Source organism: Arachis ipaensis, chromosome B9, assembly GCF_059453495.1.
Source record: "Arachis ipaensis isolate K30076 ecotype BB chromosome B9, ASM5945349v1, whole genome shotgun sequence".
NCBI classification, from domain to species: Eukaryota; Viridiplantae; Streptophyta; class Magnoliopsida; order Fabales; family Fabaceae; genus Arachis; species Arachis ipaensis.
The window spans coordinates 18,098,659-18,121,006 of NC_142444.1; the positions used below are offsets into that span (position 1 = coordinate 18,098,659).

Sequence of the window (22,348 nt, forward strand, 5' to 3'; positions counted from 1 at the left end):
TTTTCAAAAAAAAAAAAAAGAAGAACGAAAAGAGGAGGAAGGAAGTGACGGTGCGGGAACCTACTGCCATCAACCTCTGGCCGCCGCCACCCTGAGTGCGCCGGTTCTACCCTCTTTCTTCCTCCCATTCTTTTCTTCTTCCTCTTCCTTCCAACCGCCATCCACCGTTGCCGTCCGTCGAAATCCAGTAGCCACTACAAGCGCCGCCTCTCCCTTTTCAGAACACATCACAACGCCGCCATGTTGAGGGATTCGAAGCTGAAGACGACGAACTCGAAGATGCTTCTATCGATTCCACCACTCTCCGCTCTCCACCTTCCCAACCTCTCACAACTGACCTCACTTCTCCTACCCCCATCGATCCCCAACCCAAACCCGCACCGTCCAATCTCCCGAAATTGCCGCCCACCACTTTGGATTTCTGGATGAGAATGAATTCGAATGCCTTCCCATCAAACACCCCTTCTCCGATCACAATGCTTCCCACTCCAATTCCACTTCCTCTCTCACCCATCCCGACGTCAAGCCTTTCCGGGATTCTTTTTCTCTTTCAACTTTAATTAGAGGTAATTTGGTGAGGGAGAGTAAGAATTTAGGATAAAAAAAAAAAAGAAGTTCGGTGATGATGATAAAGGGAGTTGGGAGTTAGTGGGCAAGGAGAGATTTTTTTAAGGATAAAATCATTTGAAAAATGTTGTTTATGAATAAAAGGATGATTTTATAACGTTTTGTAATGTTAAAGATAATTTTAATAAAAAAAGATCGAAAACTATTTTAATTTTGACCCAAAATTTTAAGAATAAAAAAATACTTAACCCATTAAATTATTATCTAATAACTTTTAACTATCAAAGGAAATCTTATCGCCTCATCTAACTATTCTTAAATACACACTCCATGAAAAAATTATCGCCTCATCTAACTATTCTTAAATACACACTCCATGAAAAAACACCTTCTTTCCCAGGAATAACCGAATAAGTGTTTGTTTGGGTGCCATTTTGTGCTTATTTGGGCGTCATTATTCTGATAAAAAATATCTTTTTTTCAATGAAAAAGATCTTTTTTTATTTTTTAGCGTGTTTGGCAAATTTCTAATAGTAAAAGTAAAAGAACTAGAAAAATAAAAAAAAAAAACATCTTTTTTGAGAAGCTGTAATTTACATCTTTTTTTAAAAAGATCTTTTTTCCTTAAAAAAAATAGATGTTTTTCGTGTAATAAATAAATAAAAAAGTACTTTTACATTGTTATACCCAAACATACTTGATAGATAAAAAGATCTTTTTGCATGAGATACCCAAACATAAAATTATTTTTACTTTTCCATAAGATCTTTTAAAAAAAGATAACTCGAAAAAAGATATTTTCTTAGAAACTCACCTAAACAAGCCCTTTATCTTGATAAAAAAAGATCTTTTTCAATGAAAAAATATTTTTTTTTATTTTTTAACGTGTTTGGCAAATTTTTAGTAGTAAAAGTAAAAGCACTAGAAAAATAAAAAAAAAAACATCTTTTTTGAGAAGGTATAATTTACATCTTTTTTTTAAAGATCTTTTTTCTTTAAAAAAAGATATTTTTTAAATAATAAATAAACAAAAAAGTACTTTTATGTTATTATACCCAAACATAATTGATAGATAAAAAGATCTTTTTACATGAGATATCCAAACATAAAATTACTTTTTACTTTTTCATAAGAGTTATGCTACACAAGTCTTTTTGGCTTACAAGTCTTACAAGTTGGGCCAAACCCAACAGAAATTACGCTCACCCATAGAAGTGTGATAACACGCGCATCACGTTTTCAAAGCGCTCATTCACCATTATGAGTGACTCTTCTTCTTCTTCCTCGATGAAAACCACAACTATCATTTTTTCTTCGCGTTTCTCCTCCTCCTCTTTTTCCTTCTTCTCCTTCTTCTTTGTGTTTCTCATCTTTTTTTTCACGTGTTTCATCTTCATCATAGTATTTCTCCTCCTTCTTCTTTTGATTTTGCAACAATATGTATTTTTTCTTCTTTATTTAATTTTTTTCTCCCAAAAAGAATTATGAGAATATGAAATAAGAAGATGAAGAAGAAGAAGCAGCTGCAGAAGATGAGGAGGAGGAAGAGGATCGGAAGAGTTCTGAATCATGCAAATCTTATCAGAATAAAAATACACCCAAACTTCCTTAAAATACACCCAAATATGTTCGTGATAACCCAAATATCTTCGTTTTACACTCAAAATTGCTGCAAAAACAGAAATGAGTTATGCTACATGTATACTAAAATCAGCCACTAAAGTCAGCCACCAGTATAAAATACATACTAGAATACAAATATACATTGAAAATAAATTAAACTACACATATATTTATATACAAATACATTGGTAGATGATTTTAGTGGCTGATTTTAGTGTACAAATAATATTTTTGTACAGAAAAATGTTTTCTCTAATGCTGCATTTTTTTCTTCTTCTTCTTTTCCTTATTTCTTTCTATCTTTCAGTTAAATGAATGTAAGTTCATCATCTTCCAAGTAATTGCAGCATTATGTGTTTCTTCTTCTTCTTTGTTTGATTTTTTTGTTTTTATTTTTGTTAAGAGAGTAAAACAAAAAGAAACTTAAGAAAGTAAAACAAAAAAGAAAAGATGAATAAGAAAAAAAGAAGAAGAAGATGGTGGGGATGATGATGAAAAAAAAAAGAAGTAGCAGAAGATGATGAGGAGGAAGAAGAAGAGTTCTGAATTATGCAAAACTTAACAAAATAAAAATACACCCAAAATTCCTTAAAATACACCCAAATATCTTCGTATTACGCCCAAATATTTTCGTTTTACACTCAAAATTGCTGCAAATACAGAAATGAGTTATGCTACATGTACACTAAAATCAGCCACCAAAGTCAGCCACCAGTATAAAATACATACTGAAATACAAATATACATTGAAAATAAATTAAACCACACATGTATTTATACACAAATACATTAGTGGCTGATTCTAGTGGTTGATTTTAGTGTACAAATAGTATTTTTGTACAGAAAAATATTTCCTCTAATGTTGTATTTTTTTCTTCTTCTTCTTTTTCTTATTTCTTTCTCTTCTTTTAATTAAATGAATGTAAGTTCATCATTTTTCAAGTAATTTTGTAGCATTATGTGTTTCTTCTTCTTATTTGTTTGATTTTTTTGTTTTTATTCTTGTTAAGAGAGTAAAACAAGAAGAAACTTGATAAAGTAAAACAAAAAGGAAAAGATGAATAAGAAAAAAAGAAGAAGAAGATGGTCATGATGATAAAAAAAGAAGCAGCAGAAGATGAGGAGGAGGAGGAAGAAGAAGAGTTTTGAATTATGCAGAACCTATCAAAATAAAAATACACCCAAATATGTTCGTGATACACCCAAATATCTTCGTTTTACACCCAAAATTGCTGTAAATACAGAAATGAGTTATGCTACGTGTACACTAAAATCAGCCACCAGTATAAAGTACGTACTGGAATACAAATATACATTGAAAATAAATTAAACCACACATGTATTTATACACAAATACATTGGTGGATGATTTTAATGTACAAATAGCATTTTTGTACAGAAAAATGTTTCCTCTAATGCTGCATTTTTTTCTTCTTCTTCTTTTCTTTATTTCTTTCTTTCTTTTAGTTAAAGAGTAAATAGACAAAATTGTCCCTGAAAGATACCCCGATCTCTATTTTGGTCCTCGAAAGATAAAGATAATCAAAATCGTCCCCGAAAGATACACGATTGGTCACGTTAGTCCTTCCGTTAGTTGGATAATGATGTGTCACGTTAAGTGCCACGTGATATATGATGACGTGGAGGGCTAATGCCACGTGTCAGGTCAGTGACACGTGGCATGCCACCTGTCAGATCAATGACACGTGGCATGCCACATGGCACTTGACATGTAAAAAAGTTATTTATAATCAAAATAGTCCTTGAAAGTTTAGGCGTAAGTCATTTTCATCCCTAAAATTTAAAAAATTAATCAAATTAGTCCTTATATAATTTTTTTTCTTGATAATATTAAGTTTAAAATATTTTTTAATACTACTAATTTTAATAGAAATGTAATTGACAATAAAAAAAATTAGTAATTGTATCTTTCCTTTTTAAAATTTTTTTCAAGAAAATTATCTCTCTCCTTTAATTCTTGTCAAAATCTCTCTTATTCTTTTCTATTCTAAAACCTTTTTCTTACATTATTACATTTTGTTGGAATATATATATATATATATATATATATATATATATATATATATATATATATATATATATATATATATATATATGTTACGATGGGTAACCGGAGATTAATGGGCTGGACAGTATTGGTTGGCCCAAACGTATGAGAAAGGAGGCCTGTAGATGGATTGACGATCCCCAGGCTCGATCCGACTTGTTCGTGAGAGGTGAGGGGGGTGGTACCTGCAAAGACACTCCGATGCCAAAGTCAGCAAAGGGAGCAAAACAGGTCTAGAGAGTATTGGAACTTAGAGATACTTGAAGGATGTCAGTGTACTTATAGTGGTGAACCAATAATCACCGTTGAAGTAGTGCCACTTTTTTAGGGTGTTAACCGTCCCTTTATCTTAGGGAGGTTAAGATATGGCTCCTAGAAGTGGTTAGAGAGATTCTAGGGGCAGTTACTCATTCAAACGAGTGTTTATCTGCCAGCTAACTCTCGTCCCCGACTTCTTTAGAGTAAGTCGTGGTAGGAACCGACTTCCTGGGAGGAAGGTGGGTGAAATGCGGGGCTCATCCTTTAGGATTGGGCCTTTTATTTAGACCTGGGCCTTATCATTGGGCCAGGGTATGAACAGTGCCCCTACTCGAGCCCAATTTTTTAAGATTTGGGTTCGAGTATTCCACTCGGGGTTGTAGCCGACTTGTTGGGGGACCGACGTGATGGTCGAAAACCGACGTGACTTTTCGTGACCTTTTGCTTCTGACAGTTACGTCTAATCAAGCGTCGCGTCCGTTAGGGATGTGCGTAGGGATTGATGGTCTTGGTAACGGTGCGTCTTTATTAATGACTGCCCCGTTTTTACCATTGTGCCCCTAACGTACTTATAAATACCTTTCCTCTCTTTCCTTGTTTCGTTTCTGCGATTTTTCAAATTTTCTCTTCATCTGTTCGTGCTTGTGTTCGAAGGCTTTTACTTCCTCCAACCCTCATTTTCAGATAAAGGTTAGTTTTTTTCTCCTTCTGTAACATGTTTTTCTATTTGCATGCCTTTATTTTGTAGATAGATAGGTTGGTTTGTAGACTTCCGTTTAGTTTCGTATTCCCTCCCTTTAGAGACCGTGTTTTTTGATTTTCCTTTTCTTTTTCCCTTGTAGGTTTTTGTCACCTTTTTAAGAAAAGAAAATGGCTTCCGTAGATGTTCTTTCTCAGTGGGTTGATGTCACGGTCCTAGGGGAGGAACCTTCGGTCGATACTGAGTTTATCACCCACCTTCGTACTCGCCATAGAATTTGTACTTCTGAGGAGGACGAGCCGAAGTATGAGTTGGTAGTCCCGGGTCCAGAAGACCGGGTTTGCTTCGGGAGGGCCAATGAAGCAGCCCCTCATTTTTTCTTTATGTATGAGTGTATGATCACCCATTTGGGTGTTTTTCTTCCTTTTTCAAATTTTGAGATGTCTGTTTTGCATCACTGCCGAGTTGCCCCTACTCAACTTCACCCCAACTCTTGGGGTTTTTTGAAAATTTATCAACTTATTAGCCAGGCTTTGGAGTTTCCGACCTCTTTGAAGATTTTTTTCTATCTTTTTCATATGACCAAACCCTTTAGTGGGTTAAATAATAAGCAACAGTGGGTGTCTTTTCGAGCCATACAGGGTCGGAGAGTCTTCACCCTTTTTGACGAATCCTTCCATGACTTTAAAAATTATTTTTTCAAAGTGCAAGCTGTAGAGGGTCACCACCCCTTTTTTCTGGATGATACTTCTTCTCCTCGCTTTCCCCTGTACTGGTTGGAGGCCTCCCCCTGTGAGAAATATGGTCTAGATGACCTAGACGAAGTAGAGGCGGCCGTTGTGGGGTTCCTCCGAGAAGTGTGGGGGAGGGCCCCATACCTGGACACTAAGAAATTCCTCCAGGGGTCTCCGACTTTTATCCAGGCGCAACTAGGTAGCTTTTGTTTTTCTAATTTACTTCCGACTTTTGATTTCTTGTACCGACTTGTTTGACTCTTTCTTGTCTTTGTAGAGATGGCGAAGAAGAATGCTCAGGAATCTTACCAGAGAGTCCAGGAGGCCAAAGCAAGGTCTCGAGCCAGGACTGGTGGCTCCAGGGCGGTTATCTCTCCTCCTCCTCCTCCTCCTCCTCCTCCTTGGAACGTTGGGACTCCTTCCCAGCCCATTGTGATTTCTTCTTCAGCTTTCTCTCAGCCGCCCCCCTCCGCCCGACCTTCTCCTGAGCCCGAGAGGAGGAAGCGCAAGACTTTTGAGTCTGGCTCTTCTTTTGAGGGTGAGGTTAAGGCGGATGCCCTTGCATTCGTCCGAAAGTACATCTACCCCCATGCTCATATGAGGATGGATGGTGTATCTGTTCGGAATCACCTTACCACTTTGGTTGAGGAGAGTCTCAGGGCGGCGGGTGTTTGTGGTAAACTCTTAGATATTTTTGAGAAGGCTCCTCTCAGCTCTTTGGGTTCAACCTCGAAGGTTGAGGAGCTAGAAGGAAGGCTTCTTGTATATCAAGAGCATGAGAGGGGGTTGAAGGAGGAGGTCGCCAAGCTGAGGGAGGAGAGAGATGGCCTTCAGGAGAGGGAGAAGAAGTTGCAAGCCCAATGCAACATGGAGGTGGGCTTGAGAAAAACAGCGCAGGACAGCTACCAAAGTTTATTTGAAGATCTTGTGTCTGTAAAGAATGATTTGCTGAATTCTCGGAAGGCATATACCGAGTTGGAGGACTCTATTGCCGAGGCTGCCGAGGAGGCTTGGAGGATCTTTAAGGAGCAAGTTGGAGTATTTGCCCTTGACTTGGATCTTTCTCCTTTGGATCCTGACAAAGTTGTCCTTGACGGTGCCATAGTTGATCCCCCTGCTCCCATGATCGTTTCCGAGTCAGAATTGAAGACTCGGGGGCAGAGGATCATTGAGTCCCCTCCTCACTCAAAGGACGCTCCGAGTTCTTCAGCAGTTCCTCCGACTTCCTCTTCGTCTCCAATGGATGCCTCTCTCCCTGGTCCTGGTGGCGCTCTTCCTGACTCTGGTGGTGGTGATCCGTCTACTCCTCTTTCGAAAAAGTAATTTGTTGGCTATTTGGGGGTCCGGCCTGTGGGTCCCCCCTTTTTTAAACTTTTATTTGTGTTTGGTGCTGTTTGAACAATTTGCTTCTGGCCTTATAAGGCCGTAAACAAAATATTTAAAATACCCTTTTTTAATAAGGGTTTAAGTTAAAAATAAATACCCTTTTTTGGATAAGGGTTTAAGTTACCTTATGTGTGCATGCTTTTTGATAGTGATTTTTCAAACCCCCTTGATCTTTTTCTGAAAAATCTTTTCTTTGGCTTGTCTGTTTTTCTGAACCTTTTTGTTTTAAGGATTTTTAGGACAACTTTCTGACCTTTTCCTGGGTTTTTTCGATCTCTTTTGTTTATTCCTCGTACTCAATTTTGTTTTATTGAGTTTTTATGACTTAGGCTACTTTTGTGAGTCATTTTTATTTTACTCGGTTTTCTATCTCGACTTATGAGTCGGAATGTTTCCGAGTTTATCATGATCAACCTCTGTAACCTCTTTACACCGACTTGTACCTCGTCGTTTTATCCTGACGACCATCTAGGTCGGTTAATGGGATTTTCACGTTTTGTCGAGCTTAAGTCGGTGCGTTTCGTCGAAAGAAAGAGAAAACAAAGAAGGAATTTATAAGAGATATTTGTAAGATGAAAAAGATCTTTATTAATTGGGGAGGTACCTTATTGCTACTAAGGATTTTTGACAATCTATTTCCCTTAGCCTCTACTATGATGCCTCGTTAAAAACCCTTCTCCAGAAAAAACCCTTTGATTTTTGGAAAAAAATCATGAAGTTGGGAAAAGAGTACATCAGGGAGTAGAGTTCGCTTTTAACTGTAGTACCTTTTCATATTACAAGCATGCCACGACCTTGGTAACTCGGTTCCGTTCAGATCGGTTACTTTATAATAACCTTTTCCTAAGACTTCATTGACTTTATATGGTCCCTTTCAATTTGCAGCGAGTTTTCCTTCCCCTGATTTGTTGACTCCAATGTCGTTTCTGATCAAGACCAAGTCGTTCGGGGCGAATGCTCTTCGAATGACTTTTTTGTTGTACCTTATAGTCATCCTTTGCTTCAACGCTGCTTCTCTTATCTGGGCTTCTTCTCGGACTTCGGGGAGCAGGTCGAGCTCCTCTTTGTGCCCCTGTATGTTTCTGATCTCGTCATGGAGAATTACTCTTGGGCTTTGTTCGTTGACTTCTATAGGTATCATGGCTTCTACGCCATAGACTAGTCGGAAGGGCGTTTCTCCCGTGGCGGACTGGGGGGTTGTCCTGTAAGCCCATAGCACTTGTGGGAGCTCTTCGGCCCAGGCTCCTTTTGCATCTTGTAATCTTTTCTTCAATCCTGCCAGTATGACTTTGTTGGCTGCCTCAGCTTGCCCATTGGCTTGCGGGTGCTCCACCGAGGTGAACTGGTGTTTGATTTTCATACTGGCTACTAGGCTTCTAAAGGTAGAGTCGGTGAACTGGGTTTCATTGTCTGTAGTAATGGAATAGGGTATCCCATATCTTGTGATGATATTTTTGTAGAGGAACCTCCGACTTCTTTGTGCGGTGATGGTGGCCAATGGTTCTGCTTCTATCCATTTTGTGAAGTAATCTATTCCCACGATCAGGTATTTGACTTGTCCTGGCGCCTGGGAAAAAGGACCTAACAAATCCATTCCCCATTTCGCAAAGGGCCATGGAGAAGTGATGCTGATGAGCTCCTCCGGGGGAGCCACGTGGAAATTTGCATGCATTTGGCATGGTTGACACTTTTTCACAAATTCGGTCGCATCTTTCTGTAAGGTCGGCCAGTAGAACCCAGCTCGGATCACTTTCCTGGCTAATGACCTTGCTCCGAGATGATTTCCGCAGATCCCATTATGGACTTCCTCCAATACCTCGGTGATTTTTGAGGTCGGTACGCACTTTAACAATGGTATTGATATCCCCCTCCTGTAGAGAATATTTTTTACCAAGGTGTAGTGTTGTGCTTCCCTCCGGATTTTCTTAGCCTCTTTTTCCTCTTTTGGGAGGATGTCAAATTTCATGTATTTGACCAAGGGGTTCATCCATCCGAGGCTTAATCCGACTACCTCAAGGACCTCTTGTTTGTCTTTCTCTTTTACTACGGAGGGCTCCTGGAGAGTTTCTTGGATCAGGCTTCTGTTATTCCCTCCTGGCTTGGTACTTGCTAACTTGGATAGGGCGTCTGCTCTGCTATTTAGATTCCGAGTTATGTGTTTGACCTCGGTTTCTGCAAAGCGCCCAAGGCGTTCCAGAGTTTTTTCCAAGTACCTCTTCATATTTGGGTCCTTTGCCTGATACTCTCCACTTATCTGGGAGGTCACCACTTGTGAGTCGCTATATATCATCACCTTTGTAGCACCGACTTCTTCCGCCAGCTTCAATCCAGCAATCAAGGCTTCATACTCTGCCTGATTGTTTTAAGCTGGGAATTCAAATTTGAGGGAAATCTCTATATGGGTTCCTCTTTCATCCACCAATATTATGCCTGCGCCGCTTCCTATTTTGTTTGAGGATCCATCTACATAGAGTTCCCATGTAGTTGGTTTTTCCTCTTGGTCTCCTGCGTATTCTGCAATGAAGTCGGTGAGGCACTGGGCTTTAATCGCCGTCCGAGTTTCATACTTTAAGTCGAACTCAGAGAGTTCTATTGCCCATTGAACCATTCTCCCTGCAACATCCGTCTTTTGGAGGATTTGCTTCATGGGTTGGTTCGTGCGGACTCTTATTGTGTGAGCTTGAAAGTAAGGTCGTAGCCTTCGTGAGGCTACTACTAAGGAGTAGGCAAACTTCTCTAGTTTGTGGTACCTTAGCTCAGGACCTTGTAGAACTTTACTGATGAAATATACAGGGTGCTGACCGGCCTCGTCTTCTCTTATCAGGGCCGATGAGACGACCTTGTCTGCTACAGATAAGTATAGGACGAGGTATTCTCCAGCTGTAGGTCGGGTCAGGATAGGAGGTTGGCTCAAGAATCTTTTGAACTCCTGGAACGCCTCCTCGCATTCAGGAGTCCATTCAAACTGACATCCCTTTCTCAATAAGGAGAACAATGGAAGGGATTTTAGTGCTGATCCTGCCAAAAATCTGGAAAGGGCTGCAAGTCGGCCATTCAGTTGTTGGACCTCTCTTAAACAAGTCGGGCTTTTCATCTCCAGGATAGCTCTACACTTATTGGGATTTGCTTCGATCCCTCTTTGTGTCAGCATAAACCCTAGAAATTTTCCTGCTTCTACCGCGAAGGCACACTTTGCGGGATTTAATCTCATCCCGTGTAACCTTAGGGTGTCAAAGACTCGTGAGAGATCTGACAAGAGGTCGACTTCTTTTTCGGTTTTCACCAACATGTCGTCGACGTATACTTCCATTAGGCTTCCAAGGTGAGAGGCGAACACCTTATTCATCAACCTCTGGTATGTGGCTCCTGCATTTTTCAATCCAAATGGCATGACCACGTAGCAGAAGTTAGCTCTGGGCGTGATGAATGACGTCTTCTCTTGGTCTGGCTCATACATCGGGATTTGGTTATACCCCGAGTAGGCGTCCATGAACGACAAGTATTGATACCCCGAGTTGGAGTCTACTAGGGTGTCAATGCTTGGCAGGGGATAAGGGTCCTTGGGACAGGCCTTATTTAAGTCGGTATAGTCGACACACATTCTCCATTTGTCATTTTGTTTTTTGACTAGCACTACATTGGCTAGCCATGTTGGGTACTTGACTTCTCTGATGGAACAGGCTTCCAGGAGCGCCTGTACTTGCTCTTCTACTATCAGGGCTCGTTCTGGGCCAAGCTTGCATCTTCTTTGTTGTACAGGTCGGGTCCCCGGGTAGACCGAAAGCTTGTGGGACATGAGCTCGGGGTCTATCCCAAGCATGTCGGATGCCTTCCAGGCGAAGAGATCGGAGTTATCTCTTAGGAGCTTAGTCAACCCTTGTTTTAGGGTTTCCCCTAGGTTGGCTCCTATGTGAGTATTTTTCCCTTCCTCTTCGCCTACCTGTATCTCCTCGGTTTTTCCTCCCGGCTGTGGTCGCAGCTCTTCTCTGGCCCTTGCACCTCCGAGATCTATTGTGTGGACTTCTCGGCCCTTTCTTCTCAGGTTTAGGCTTTCATTGTAGCATTTCCTTGCCAATTTCTGGTCTCCTTTTACCGTTGCTATCCCCGCTGAGGTCGGGAATTTCATACAAAGGTGGGGAGTGGATACCACCGCTCCGAGTCGATTGAGGGTAGCTCTGCCGATTAAAGCATTATATGCTGACCCTACATCGATGACTATGAAGTCTATACTCAGAGTTTTTGATTTTTCCCCTTTTCCAAAAGTGGTGTGGAGGGGCAAAAATCCCAGTGGCTTTATTGGCGTGTCACCTAATCCGTACAAGGTGTCGGGGTAGGCTCTTAACTCTTTTTCATCCAACCCTAGTTTGTCGAAAGCGGGTTTGAAAAGAATGTCCGCTGAGCTTCCTTGGTCTACTAGGGTTCTATGGAGATGGGCATTTGCTAGGATCATAGTTATTACCACTGGATCATCGTGTCCAGGGATTATTCCTTTCCCATCTTCTTTTGTGAATGAAATGGTAGGGAGGTCGGATGACTCTCCTCCGACCTGATAGACTCTCTTGAGATGCCTTTTGCGAGAGGATTTGGTGAGTCCCCCTCCTGCGAACCCCCCTGAGATCATATGGATATGTCTCTCTGGAGTCTGCGGTGGTGGGTCTCTTCTATCCATATCATGTCGCTTTCTCTTCCCATGACTGTCCGACCTTTCTATGAGATATCTGTCGAGCCGACCTTCTCTAGCCAGCTTTTCTATCACATTTTTAAGGTCGTAGCAGTCATTTGTGGAGTGACCATATACTTTATGGTACTCACAGTAGTCGCTGCGACTCCCCCCTTTTTTATTTTTAATGGGTCTGGGGGGTGGCAGCCTTTCAGTATTACAAATCTCTCTGTATACATCCACTATAGAGACCTTTAGAGGAGTATAAGAGTGATATTTCCTTGGTCTATCAAGACCGAGTTCTTCCTTCTTCTTGGTTTCCCTCTCCCTCTCTTTTGTTGAGGGAGGGTGCCTAGGTCGACAACTTAGGTCTCTCAGCTTAGCATTTTCCTCCATGTTGATGTACTTTTCAGCTCTTTCCTGTACATCGCTTAGGGAGGTGGGGTGTCTTTTAGATATGGACTGTGAGAAGGGACCTTCTCTAAGCCCATTGACTAACCCCATTATGACTGCCTCTGTGGGCAGGTCTTGAATCTCTAAACATGCTTTGTTGAACCTTTCCATATAGGCTCGTAAGGATTCTCCGACCTCCTGCTTTATTCCCAGGAGGCTTGGCGCATGTTTCACTTTGTCTTTCTGGATAGAAAACCTCATCAAAAACTTCCTTGAGAAGTCTTCAAAACTGGTTACCGACCTCGGGGGGAGGCTGTCGAACCATTTCATCGCTGCTTTCGACAAGGTGGTCGGAAAAGCTTTGCAACGCGTTGCGTCGGAAGCATCAGCCAGATACATCCGACTTTTAAAGTTGCTCAAGTGATGTTTTGGATCTGTGGTTCCATCATAGAGGTCCATATCGGGGATTTTAAAGTTTCTTGGAACGTTTGCCCTCATTATGTCCTCACTGAAAGGATCCTCCCCTCCTAGGGGCGACTCTTCTCTATCGTCACGGGAGTTCCGACCTCTGAGGGAGGATTCCAACTTTAAGAGTTTTTTCTCTAACTCTTTTCGTCGATCCATCTCCTCTCTTAGGTGTTTTTCTACCTCCCTTTGTCGCTCCCGTTCCTGTTCTAGTTGTTCCAAGCGACTTTGGTGGACATGAACTAATCCCATAAGTTCAGTTGCATGGGACTGTCCGTCCTTCTCTGATTCACGGCCTTCAGAGGAATTCACCTTCGGGGTTTTGACTCCGGAGGTACCCTCTCTTTGTTGATCGTTGGTTTCCTGGCGGAGGGTTAGGTCCGCGTCGTTATTTCCGGTATCCAGATTCTCTTGTTTGGAATCTGTTTCTACATGACCCTCCTCAGGGGATCTGTCCGCCATCACTGGTTGATCTCTCGGGTCCCCGGCAACGGCGCCAATGTTACGATGGGTAACCGGAGATTAATGGGCTGGATAGTATTGGTTGGCCCAAACGTATGAGAAAGGAGGCATGTAGATGGATTGACGATCCCTAGGCTCTGTCCGACCTGTTCGTGAGAGGTGAGGGGGGTGGTACCTGCAAAGACACTCCGATGCCAAAGTCAGCAAAGGGAGCAAAACAGGTCTAGAGAGTATTGGAACTTAGAGATACCTGAGGGATGTCAGTGTACTTATAGTGGTGAACCAATAACCACCGTTGAAGTAGTGCCACTTTTTTAGGGTGTTAACCGTCCCTTTATCTTAGGGAGGTTAAGATATGGCTCCTAGAAGTGGTTAGAGAGATTCTAGGGGCAGTTACTCATTCAAACGAGTGTTTATCTGCCAGCTAACTCTCGTCCCCGACTTCTTTAGAGTAAGTCATGGTAGGAACCGACTTCCTGGGAGGAAGGTGGGTGAAATGCGGGGCTCATCCTTTAGGATTGGGCCTTTTATTTAGACCTGGGCCTTATCATTGGGGCAGGGTATGAACAATATATATATATATATATACTCAAAATTAAAATGTAGGTATTTGTTAACCTAAACAAAGTTATATGCTCAAAATCAAAATTTATGTATGTTAACCTAAATGAAAGTAATACCGTAATGAAAAAAAAGATGTATAAATTTTTATTAACTTTGTTTAGGTTAACATACATAAATTTTTATTTTGAGCATATAACTTTATTTAGGTTAACAAATACATACATTTCAATTTTGAGTATATATATATATATATATATATATATATATATATATATTCCAGCAAAATGTAATAATGTAAGAAAAATGTTTTAGAATAGAAAAGAATAAGAAATATTTTGACAAGAATTAAAGGAGAGAGATTATTTTATTGAAAAAAATTTTAAGAAGAAAAGATACAATTATTAATTTTTTTATTCTCAATTACATTTCTATTAAAATTAGTAGTATAAAAAATATTTTAAATTTAATATTATCAAGAAAAAATTAAAAAAAAATTATATAAGGAATAATTTGATTAATTTTTAAAATTTTAAGGATGAAAATGACTTACGTCTGAACTTTCAAAAACTATTTTAATTATAAATAACTTTTTTACATGTCAAGTGCCACGTCACTGACCTGACACGTGGCATCATGCCACTGATCTAACATGTCAACCAATCATCTTGTGACACGTGGCATTAGCCCTCCACGTCATTATATGCCACGTGGCACTTAACGTGACACGTCATCATCCAACTGACGGAAGGACTAACATGACCAATCGTGTATCTTTCGGGGACGATTTTGATTATCTTTATCTTTCGAGGACCAAAATAGAGATTGGGGTATCTTTTAGGGACGATTTTGGCTATTTACTCTTTAGTTAAATGAATATAAGTTCATCATCTTCCAATTAATTTTGCAGCATTATGTGTTTCTTCTTCTTCTTTGTTTGATTTTTTTGTTTTTATTCTTGTTAAGAGAGTAAAACAAAAAGAAACTTGAGAAGGTAAAACAAAAAGAAAAAGATGAATAAGAAAAAAAAAGAAGAAAAAGATGGTGGTGATGATGATAAAAAAAAGAAGCAGCAGAAGATGAGGAGAAGGAAGAGGAAGAGTTCTGAATTATGCAGAACTTATCAAAATAAAAATACACCTAAAATTCTTTAAAACACATCCAAATATCTTCGTGTTACACCAAAATATCTTCGTTTTACACCCAAAATTGCTGCAAATACAGAAATGAGTTATGCTACGTGTACACTAAAATTAGCCACCAAAGTTAGCCACCAGTATAAAATACATACTGGAATAAAAATATACATTAAAAATAAATTAAACCACACACGTATTTATACACAAATACATTGGTGGCTGATTTTAGTGTACAAGTAACATTTTTGTACAGAAAAATGTTTCCTCTAATGCTGCATTTTTTTCTTCTTCTTCTTTTTCTTATTTCTTTTTTTTTAGTTAAATGAATGTAAGTTCATCATCTTCCAAGTAATTTTGGAGCATTATGCGTTTCTTCTTATTTTTTATTTGATTTTTTTGTTTTTATTTTATTAAGAGAGTAAAACCAGAAGAAACTTGAGAAGGTAAAATAAAAAGGAAAAGATGAATAAGAAAAAAAGAAAAAGAAGATAGTGATGATAATAGAAAAAAAAAGAAGCAGCAGTAGAAGATGAGGAGGAGGAAGAAGAAGAATTTTGAATTATGCAGAACTTATCAGAATAAAAATACACTCAAAAATCTTCGTGTTACACCCAAATTTGCTACAAATACAGAAAAATATTTCCTCTAATGCCACATTTTTTCTTTTGGATTGAACCACACCTCAGCCACTTGATTGGATTCAAAAATAATAATTAATTTCATTCTGATTCAATTGACAATCTGAACTTGAATTATTCATTATATTCAATAACGAGATAACTGATGATGGAGGAGAAAGAGAAAAAGAAAGGAAGAGAAGAAAATCCAATGAAAAAAGAAAGAGGAAGAGAATTAGGAAGAAGAGGTGGTGTTGATGACCACGATAACGAAGAAGAAGACGTATGTGCGTTGATTGAAAAATCTGTTAAATTAGAAGGTGCGTAAAATTAACATGCTAAAAAAGGAATGTCTGGTATGAAATAAAATATATAGAGTTGCGATAAAAAATTTGTACGTCAAAACCCGAAAAATAATTGTTTTCATAATATCTTTAGAAAAAAAGTAACTAATTTTTTTTTTCCTTAAAAGTTCGTGCAAACAAATCCTAAATATTAGATTTGACTCCATAAACCATAATGGGAACAAAGACAAATAAAATGGGATTTGCCGATTAGGCAGGGTAATAACAAAGTTCGTTACATTTTTCGTCTCGTTTGTTCCCACCCGCCGCACACTAGAGTTCATTATCCAAAGGCAACCACATACTCAAACACATTGCATTTCATTTATCCATAAACCCCGACCCATTTCTTCCGTTTATTCCCAGATCCGACACTCTATCCATCTCGCTCTCTGTTTTCCCACTCTTCCATCCCTCACTACCACATTGCCGCCACCGCAACCACTCACGAGGATCCCAACCGCCGCCACCTCCGCCGCCGAGGATCTCCACTGTTCCTCCATCCCTCTCTTTATCACTCACGAGATTCAAGGTATGATATCTCTGCTAGGGTTTTTTATTTTATTTTTTAAATTTCTGTTAGGGTTTCAAAATTTCAGAATTTTGTGATTGATAATTTGTTGCTAATGTTTGTTTTTGGAGGTTTTGCAGTCGGCCAAATACGTATGTGAAAAGCACACAATGTGTTGACTTTGAAGCAAGAGGTTTGATCAATGGCGGCATGTGTGGCTTCCCCGTTCTCTAGTATGCCACATTTGCAGAGAGGAGCTGTTAGAGCAAGAGCCTACTCAAATCAGCCTAGTTTCAAGACTGTTAACAGGTTTCGTGCCTCTTATTTACGTCATTTTTGAAAGTATCAGTAATTCAACATATATTGAATATTTACTATTTATAAAATAGTAAGAACTGTAAATATGGCGTATTGAACCCTTTTTAATTTTTTATATTCTACTCATTCTAGCCAAAATAGGTATATCATTAAAAATATAATTTTGAAAACCGAACCTTTAATTGTCGTACAATATGAGAGTCCTGGGTAATTTTGCATAGTCAGTGTGGATGCATTATGTAAACTGAAACTTTAGTTCCTTACATGCATTTTTCTTTTTTTCTCTCTTGATTAAGTTTCTAAAATTACAATCAGCATTAATAGTTCTCCATTTCTCCTAGTTCACCCTGTATAACTTAAATGCTTTGTTTATACGTGGGAGCTAGGAAATAAAATCTTTGTGCTTTGCTACGAGATAAATTGGGTGATCTTTGTTGCTTCGTTGCCTATTGTTATGAAGTTGCTAGTCTAAAATTCCAACTTTTTTTTTACCAGAAACTCTTCCAGAAATCAATGTCAGTTAGTTCGCTTCGCTGCTTGGAAAATGTTTGAGCCAAATGCATCTGTCACCACACATTGCAAAATTAGTAGTCGTCTTCAGGTGACCTCCTTCAAGTGCATAGGCTTGGGGGCTTTGGTTGATTTGGATGGTGTAGCAGTCTCTAATTTGGTGCCAGTTGTTGATCAAGTGCTGCTGTTGGCCAGCATATTTCTCACGTATACGGCAGGAATAGTTAATTTTGGGAAACCTTCTACTAGTTATGAGAAGATCACTTCTGATAAAAAAGTGCTTTCTGGAAGCTCCGACAACTATGGTAGGTAAGGGTAAGCGTGTCAAAGATATCAGGATTTAATTATTTTCATCATTTTTCATGTAAAGAAAATTTCTTAGGATTTCGGAGAGAAAATTATAGGTTTTTTTTTTTTTTAAAATTTAATTGGTACCTATGTATTTTTGCAGTGTAGTGAAAGAAAATTATAAACTTGAGTCAAAGTATACATTCAATGCGGTGAGAGGAAAGCTGTTGAATTCTCTCAATGCTCTAGAGCAAAAAACTTATTCAGGAGATATCATCCTTCATTCTACTAAACAAAGCTTGAGTTTAAATGCTATCGCTGGGGCTCCAAAGTTAAGGTTGCTTTGGGGTGCCTTTCAGAAAGTTGAGGAAGAGGTAGGCACTGTCTTTATTTTCTCATATGTTATGTTGTCACATCTGGACTGGAGTTTTGACATGCTTGGGATGAGCAGTTGTTCTATTTGAATAAACACTTGAAACATGTTTTGCGTTTAAATATATTTCAGATATCAATATGATAGTTTTTCATTGCTGATGTGTTGTGAAAAGTCTAATTTGGAGATGTATTTTCTTTGAACATTCATATGAAAGAGAAATCAAGCAATGGCTTGTTTTTGTGAAAGTCTAATTAATAGTTTTTTTTATTATATAGATGTCATTAGAAACTTAAAATATTTTCTCTTATGGGCTTGGGAAAACTGTCAGGAAAAAAAAAAAATCAGTTTCCAAGTTTGATTCCCTACCCCATTATGTTGCTAAGTTTTCTCTGTATAATTTATTTCTTGATTCAATGATGCATACCAATGTGATTATGGACGCCAGTTACTTTTGCAACCTTTTAATATTGTTTTGAATGGTCTTAAATTTATTTTCCAGGTTAAGAATATTTCGAGCACTAGATCTGTTGCCATGGAGGATAATTTCTTTTCTGAATTTATACAAAGATCCTGTCATTCTATCTGCGACAGTTGGCTGGAAGATGAATATTCCCTATTAAAGGGTAATTTTGACAAGGTATATCAGGAAAGCAAATTTTAGTGACTTTAGTCATGTCCTTACTGCCAGTATGTTTGAATAATTACTGAATTACTGATTCTACTTCTTTGCCTTTCTTGTTAGGAGCTTTCTTCTGTGATACTTGAAAAGGTAAAACAAGATAATTCTATTGTACAGAGCATTACAAGGTCCGGAAAGATAGATCTATATTTGGAGTTACTGCAGTATCTTAGTTTTGGTTCACTTAGGTAAACCCTATCATTTTTTTTACCTATATAATATTTTTAATCATTTCTATTACTCAATGTGCTTTTTTCCTTACACTTTCATTCATGCAGTCTCTGGATTGTATCAGTATGTCTTCTATCATGTATATAGTCAATGCTATAGATAACATGAATTCTAGTTGAGGTCTGCTGCCAATGGGCATAAAATCTTTAGCTTTGTTTTTGTATGTGAAAAACATATATTGTTGTCATCCAGGTTTCTGTTGATGTTGTCACTTGGTTAATGTTTTGTGTTGTTTAATTTCCAAAGGAAACATAATCAGAGAAGAGATTTTTTTCTTCTGGATTCTATTTTTACTTAAAAATGTTTCAAGTTGGAAAAAGAGTAAAAGAATGCCTGATTTCTCAGTGAAATTTCTAATGCATTAGCAGCCATTGCATGATTTCTAAATCTAGATCTGGCCTAGTATACAAAGGAAGACATGTCTTGCTTTAATGATGATGAGTGTTGTGACATCAAGTTATTAAAAGTGAAATACCCATTTAGATGTACAAATGTCATTTTCCTGTCTTGAGGCTATGATTATGCATTTGTGCTGTAGTTTTTTCTTTCAATTCCAACAAGTTTTGAAATTATGTTTTTTTTTTTTGAGATAATCTTTAAGGAATCTAATTGATCGTCCATATCTTATTAGGGAGGATTGTTGCTATGATTCCTGTATATTTGGTTTGCATGGCATTTCTATATTGGAAGATTTAGTGATAGCTATAGCAGATGGGGTTGCAAGTGTATATCTGGAGTTTATTTCTGTTGATAGTGATGTATCGAGTAAAACCAATAGCTTGGACATGTCATTATGTGCTTTGTCCACCAGAGAACTCCAAAAATTACGTAATGAGGTACATGGTTACATCTATGCTGGTCCGATGCTTGTTGCAATTTGAAAACATTTACGTTTATAATTTCTTTTATTTACTTTAATTTTAATATTTTATTTACTCCGTCTACCTGAGTACCTGACCCAGCAGCATACTACTATCCACTAAATGATAGGGTACCTCCACTAGGATTCTTACCCACGTTTTTTGTTATCATCACTTCTCCATGTTTCCCTTTCCTTTTGTTCACACCTTTCTACTATGAACTGTCCTCTTATGCGCGCTGTTCTTTCATCCTTTGCTATTTATTTTTAAATTCGGAACCTTAAACATTGCTAAAATAATCAGAAAATTATTATTTGCCATAAGCCCATAGCTTTCATTTGCAATTCAGCGCCAGAGTGGGCTTCAGCTTTGTATCTGGTCCTTCAAGAGTTTGGGGAGTTGGGGATTGTCCTGCTATCTGAGGAAACTTGTAAAAGGAACAATAATTAAAGTTCATTGGTTCCCAAGATGTACCTGTTTTTCAGTATTTTTACATTTTTTTTCTCTACTGCCCATGAAATTTGATGGAAACTTTGATACACCTGATATCAGGTGGCTTTGAACCAATGGTTGTACCATAACATGGATACGGTTGTGTCAATGTATGAGGATCGATTTGATTTGTGCACACTTGGGAGTCAGCGCATTGATCTGCCAAATATTAGTCAGACTGAAACACAAAGTTGGTGGAGGAGGCTTAGCCAGCTAAATTCAAAAACTGTGTCCCCTGAATTACAGTACTTGGTGATAAATCATTTTTCAATGCCAGTAAAGCGGACTAAGGAATTAAGAGCCTTGGCAGGATGGTATACTTTCTTGTTACTCTATTTAGGCTTACCAAATTCTTTTTCTTTCTTTCTATTTGAACTCTTTGAAAATGGTTTTCTTCGTATCCTTTTCTATCAGACATCTTGATCCATTTAGGCTGTAGCTGATCTCTTCTATGAGGACAAGGCTTAGTTGTCACTCTGCCTTTATTCCTTTCAATTTTTTATTCCCGTTTAATTTTTTATTAGACTTGTGAATTGATATAACATACAAAGGAAATTGATTGTGAGAAGTACATTGTATGCATCAGGGACTGAAAATGAACTTTTAGTCTGAATATATATAAAGATTAAGCTTAGGCTGTCAAATCTTTATTTCGTTTATTATATTTTTCTTAAACAAGACATGAAATTCTATTAAGTAAATTTTTACAATGTAACGAGCCCACTTGGGGAAGGTACCTTATGGTAAAGGCCTTATACTCGTAACATACTCTCCCTTCTGGATGTATAGAATCTGTGTGTTTACATTGAGAATTCTAGACTTCTAGTTATGTTTAGGGGCTGAAGAGGGCATCTCTGTCATCCTTAAACAGAACTCATGCTTTGGTGAATGAAATAATGAATCTTTGGAATTAAGAAATTGGAAAATCTGCCAATGTGAATTTCAACTCTCTTTCAAATACTAGTTAGTGATGTGACCATTAAAAAATAAATCGATTTTTGACCATATCAGAAATACTTTGCATACAACACGAAAACATCCAACAAATTTCCAACAGTTTTTGTGTATTTTGAACACAATTGAACAATATTTGTAATTTTACATCTTGAAAAGTTTGTGTAATTTGAGAACAACAGTATGTATTTTGTTTTGAAATGTGTGTATGCGCAAATGAAAAGTGTATTTTGTTTTGAAATGACTTTGTATTTGTGATAAACAGGTTTGTGCACATGTTTTTAAAATATATTTATAAACATTTATCTATTGAATGTTTATTGGATACTTTTTTGTTGTAAAAGTGGCATTGCTTGAAGCAGATATTTACTTGTTTTTGTTGTAATGCATTGTAGGCGATATTATTTCAGCTTGTTCCTGGAGTTATCTGACATATCAATGCCTCTGATTAGAGCAGTTATTGACAAAATGAGTTCTGCAATCTCATTCTTTTTGGTTACTTTGATAGGGAGGTCTCTAGGACTTATTTATACAGGCATTAGGCAGTCCCTCAGATGGAAATGAGAGATTACAAACAGGTGCAGTTTTGTGTGGTTCGGTATATTTCTTATAATCATTATATTTGGCTTTCATACACGATGGGATTAGCGATAAATTTTTGTATAAATTTTTGTAAATTAAAAATTTGCGTCTTTCTTTCTTGTTCAAGTGAGCCTTCCCTAGTTTATATGTTTTATACATCGGAAGGCTTTCTTTTTTTTGGACTTATCTGAAGGCTTTTTTTAATGGCCGTTAATACATATACTGGTATACCATGGGTAGCTTCGGGATCCTTTCTTCGTGCAGCCCTAAAACAGTAAACTTTTGCATATAAAGCCTCAAGCACTCTTTCATATGATCTGTCCAATTGAATCGTATTTAATGCCATTTTCAATTTCTCTATGGTCTCGAAAAATAAAATCAAAATACCTAAATCTCCTTAATTTGTAGTATGACACTTTCTCTATTTGGACTTCTGTTAGAAAAAATTTCCACTATAAGTGGACAAAATTCTCTTCATTAAAGTTCAAATTTGTAACTAATGTTTATTTAAGGGTTAAGTATGATTTTTGTCCTTAAAGTAGGGACTGAAAATTTTTTTGTCCCTAGTCT

The 22,348-nt window shown here is 37.9% G+C and overlaps 1 protein-coding gene across 3 annotated transcripts; it reads left to right on the plus strand.

Moving 5' to 3' along the window:
• The first annotated feature begins 920 nt into the window (after positions 1 to 920).
• LOC107617277 (phosphoglycolate phosphatase) lies at positions 921 to 21,904 on the plus strand. 3 transcript variants are annotated; one of them, XM_088500133.1, is made up of 10 exons: positions 921 to 981; positions 16,133 to 16,509; positions 16,620 to 16,797; positions 17,302 to 17,625; positions 17,768 to 17,978; positions 18,480 to 18,617; positions 18,723 to 18,847; positions 19,522 to 19,726; positions 20,303 to 20,556; positions 21,592 to 21,904. In XM_088500133.1, exons 3-10 carry the CDS (start codon positions 16,691 to 16,693, stop codon positions 21,758 to 21,760), a joined length of 1,533 nt encoding a protein of 510 aa, XP_088356259.1. In that variant the 5' UTR covers positions 921 to 981; positions 16,133 to 16,509; positions 16,620 to 16,690; the 3' UTR covers positions 21,761 to 21,904. The 3 variants fall into 3 exon arrangements, with proteins under 3 accessions (XP_088356259.1, XP_016174497.1, XP_016174498.1); XM_016319011.3 differs by lacking the exon at positions 921 to 981 and having other exon boundaries at positions 16,123 to 16,509; XM_016319012.3 differs by lacking the exon at positions 921 to 981 and having other exon boundaries at positions 16,123 to 16,509; positions 16,629 to 16,797.
• Positions 21,905 to 22,348: the final 444 nt, after the last annotated feature.

Coding starts and splice junctions, on each gene's coding strand:
- LOC107617277 (XM_088500133.1), top strand. CDS start 16,691: ATGGCGGCATGTGTGGCTTCCCCGTTCTCTAGTATGCCACATTTGCAG. Junction 16,798..17,301: donor AGTTTCAAGACTGTTAACAG/GTTTCGTGCCTC, acceptor TTTTTTTACCAG/AAACTCTTCCAGAAATCAAT. Junction 18,618..18,722: donor TAAAGGGTAATTTTGACAAG/GTATATCAGGAA, acceptor CTTTCTTGTTAG/GAGCTTTCTTCTGTGATACT.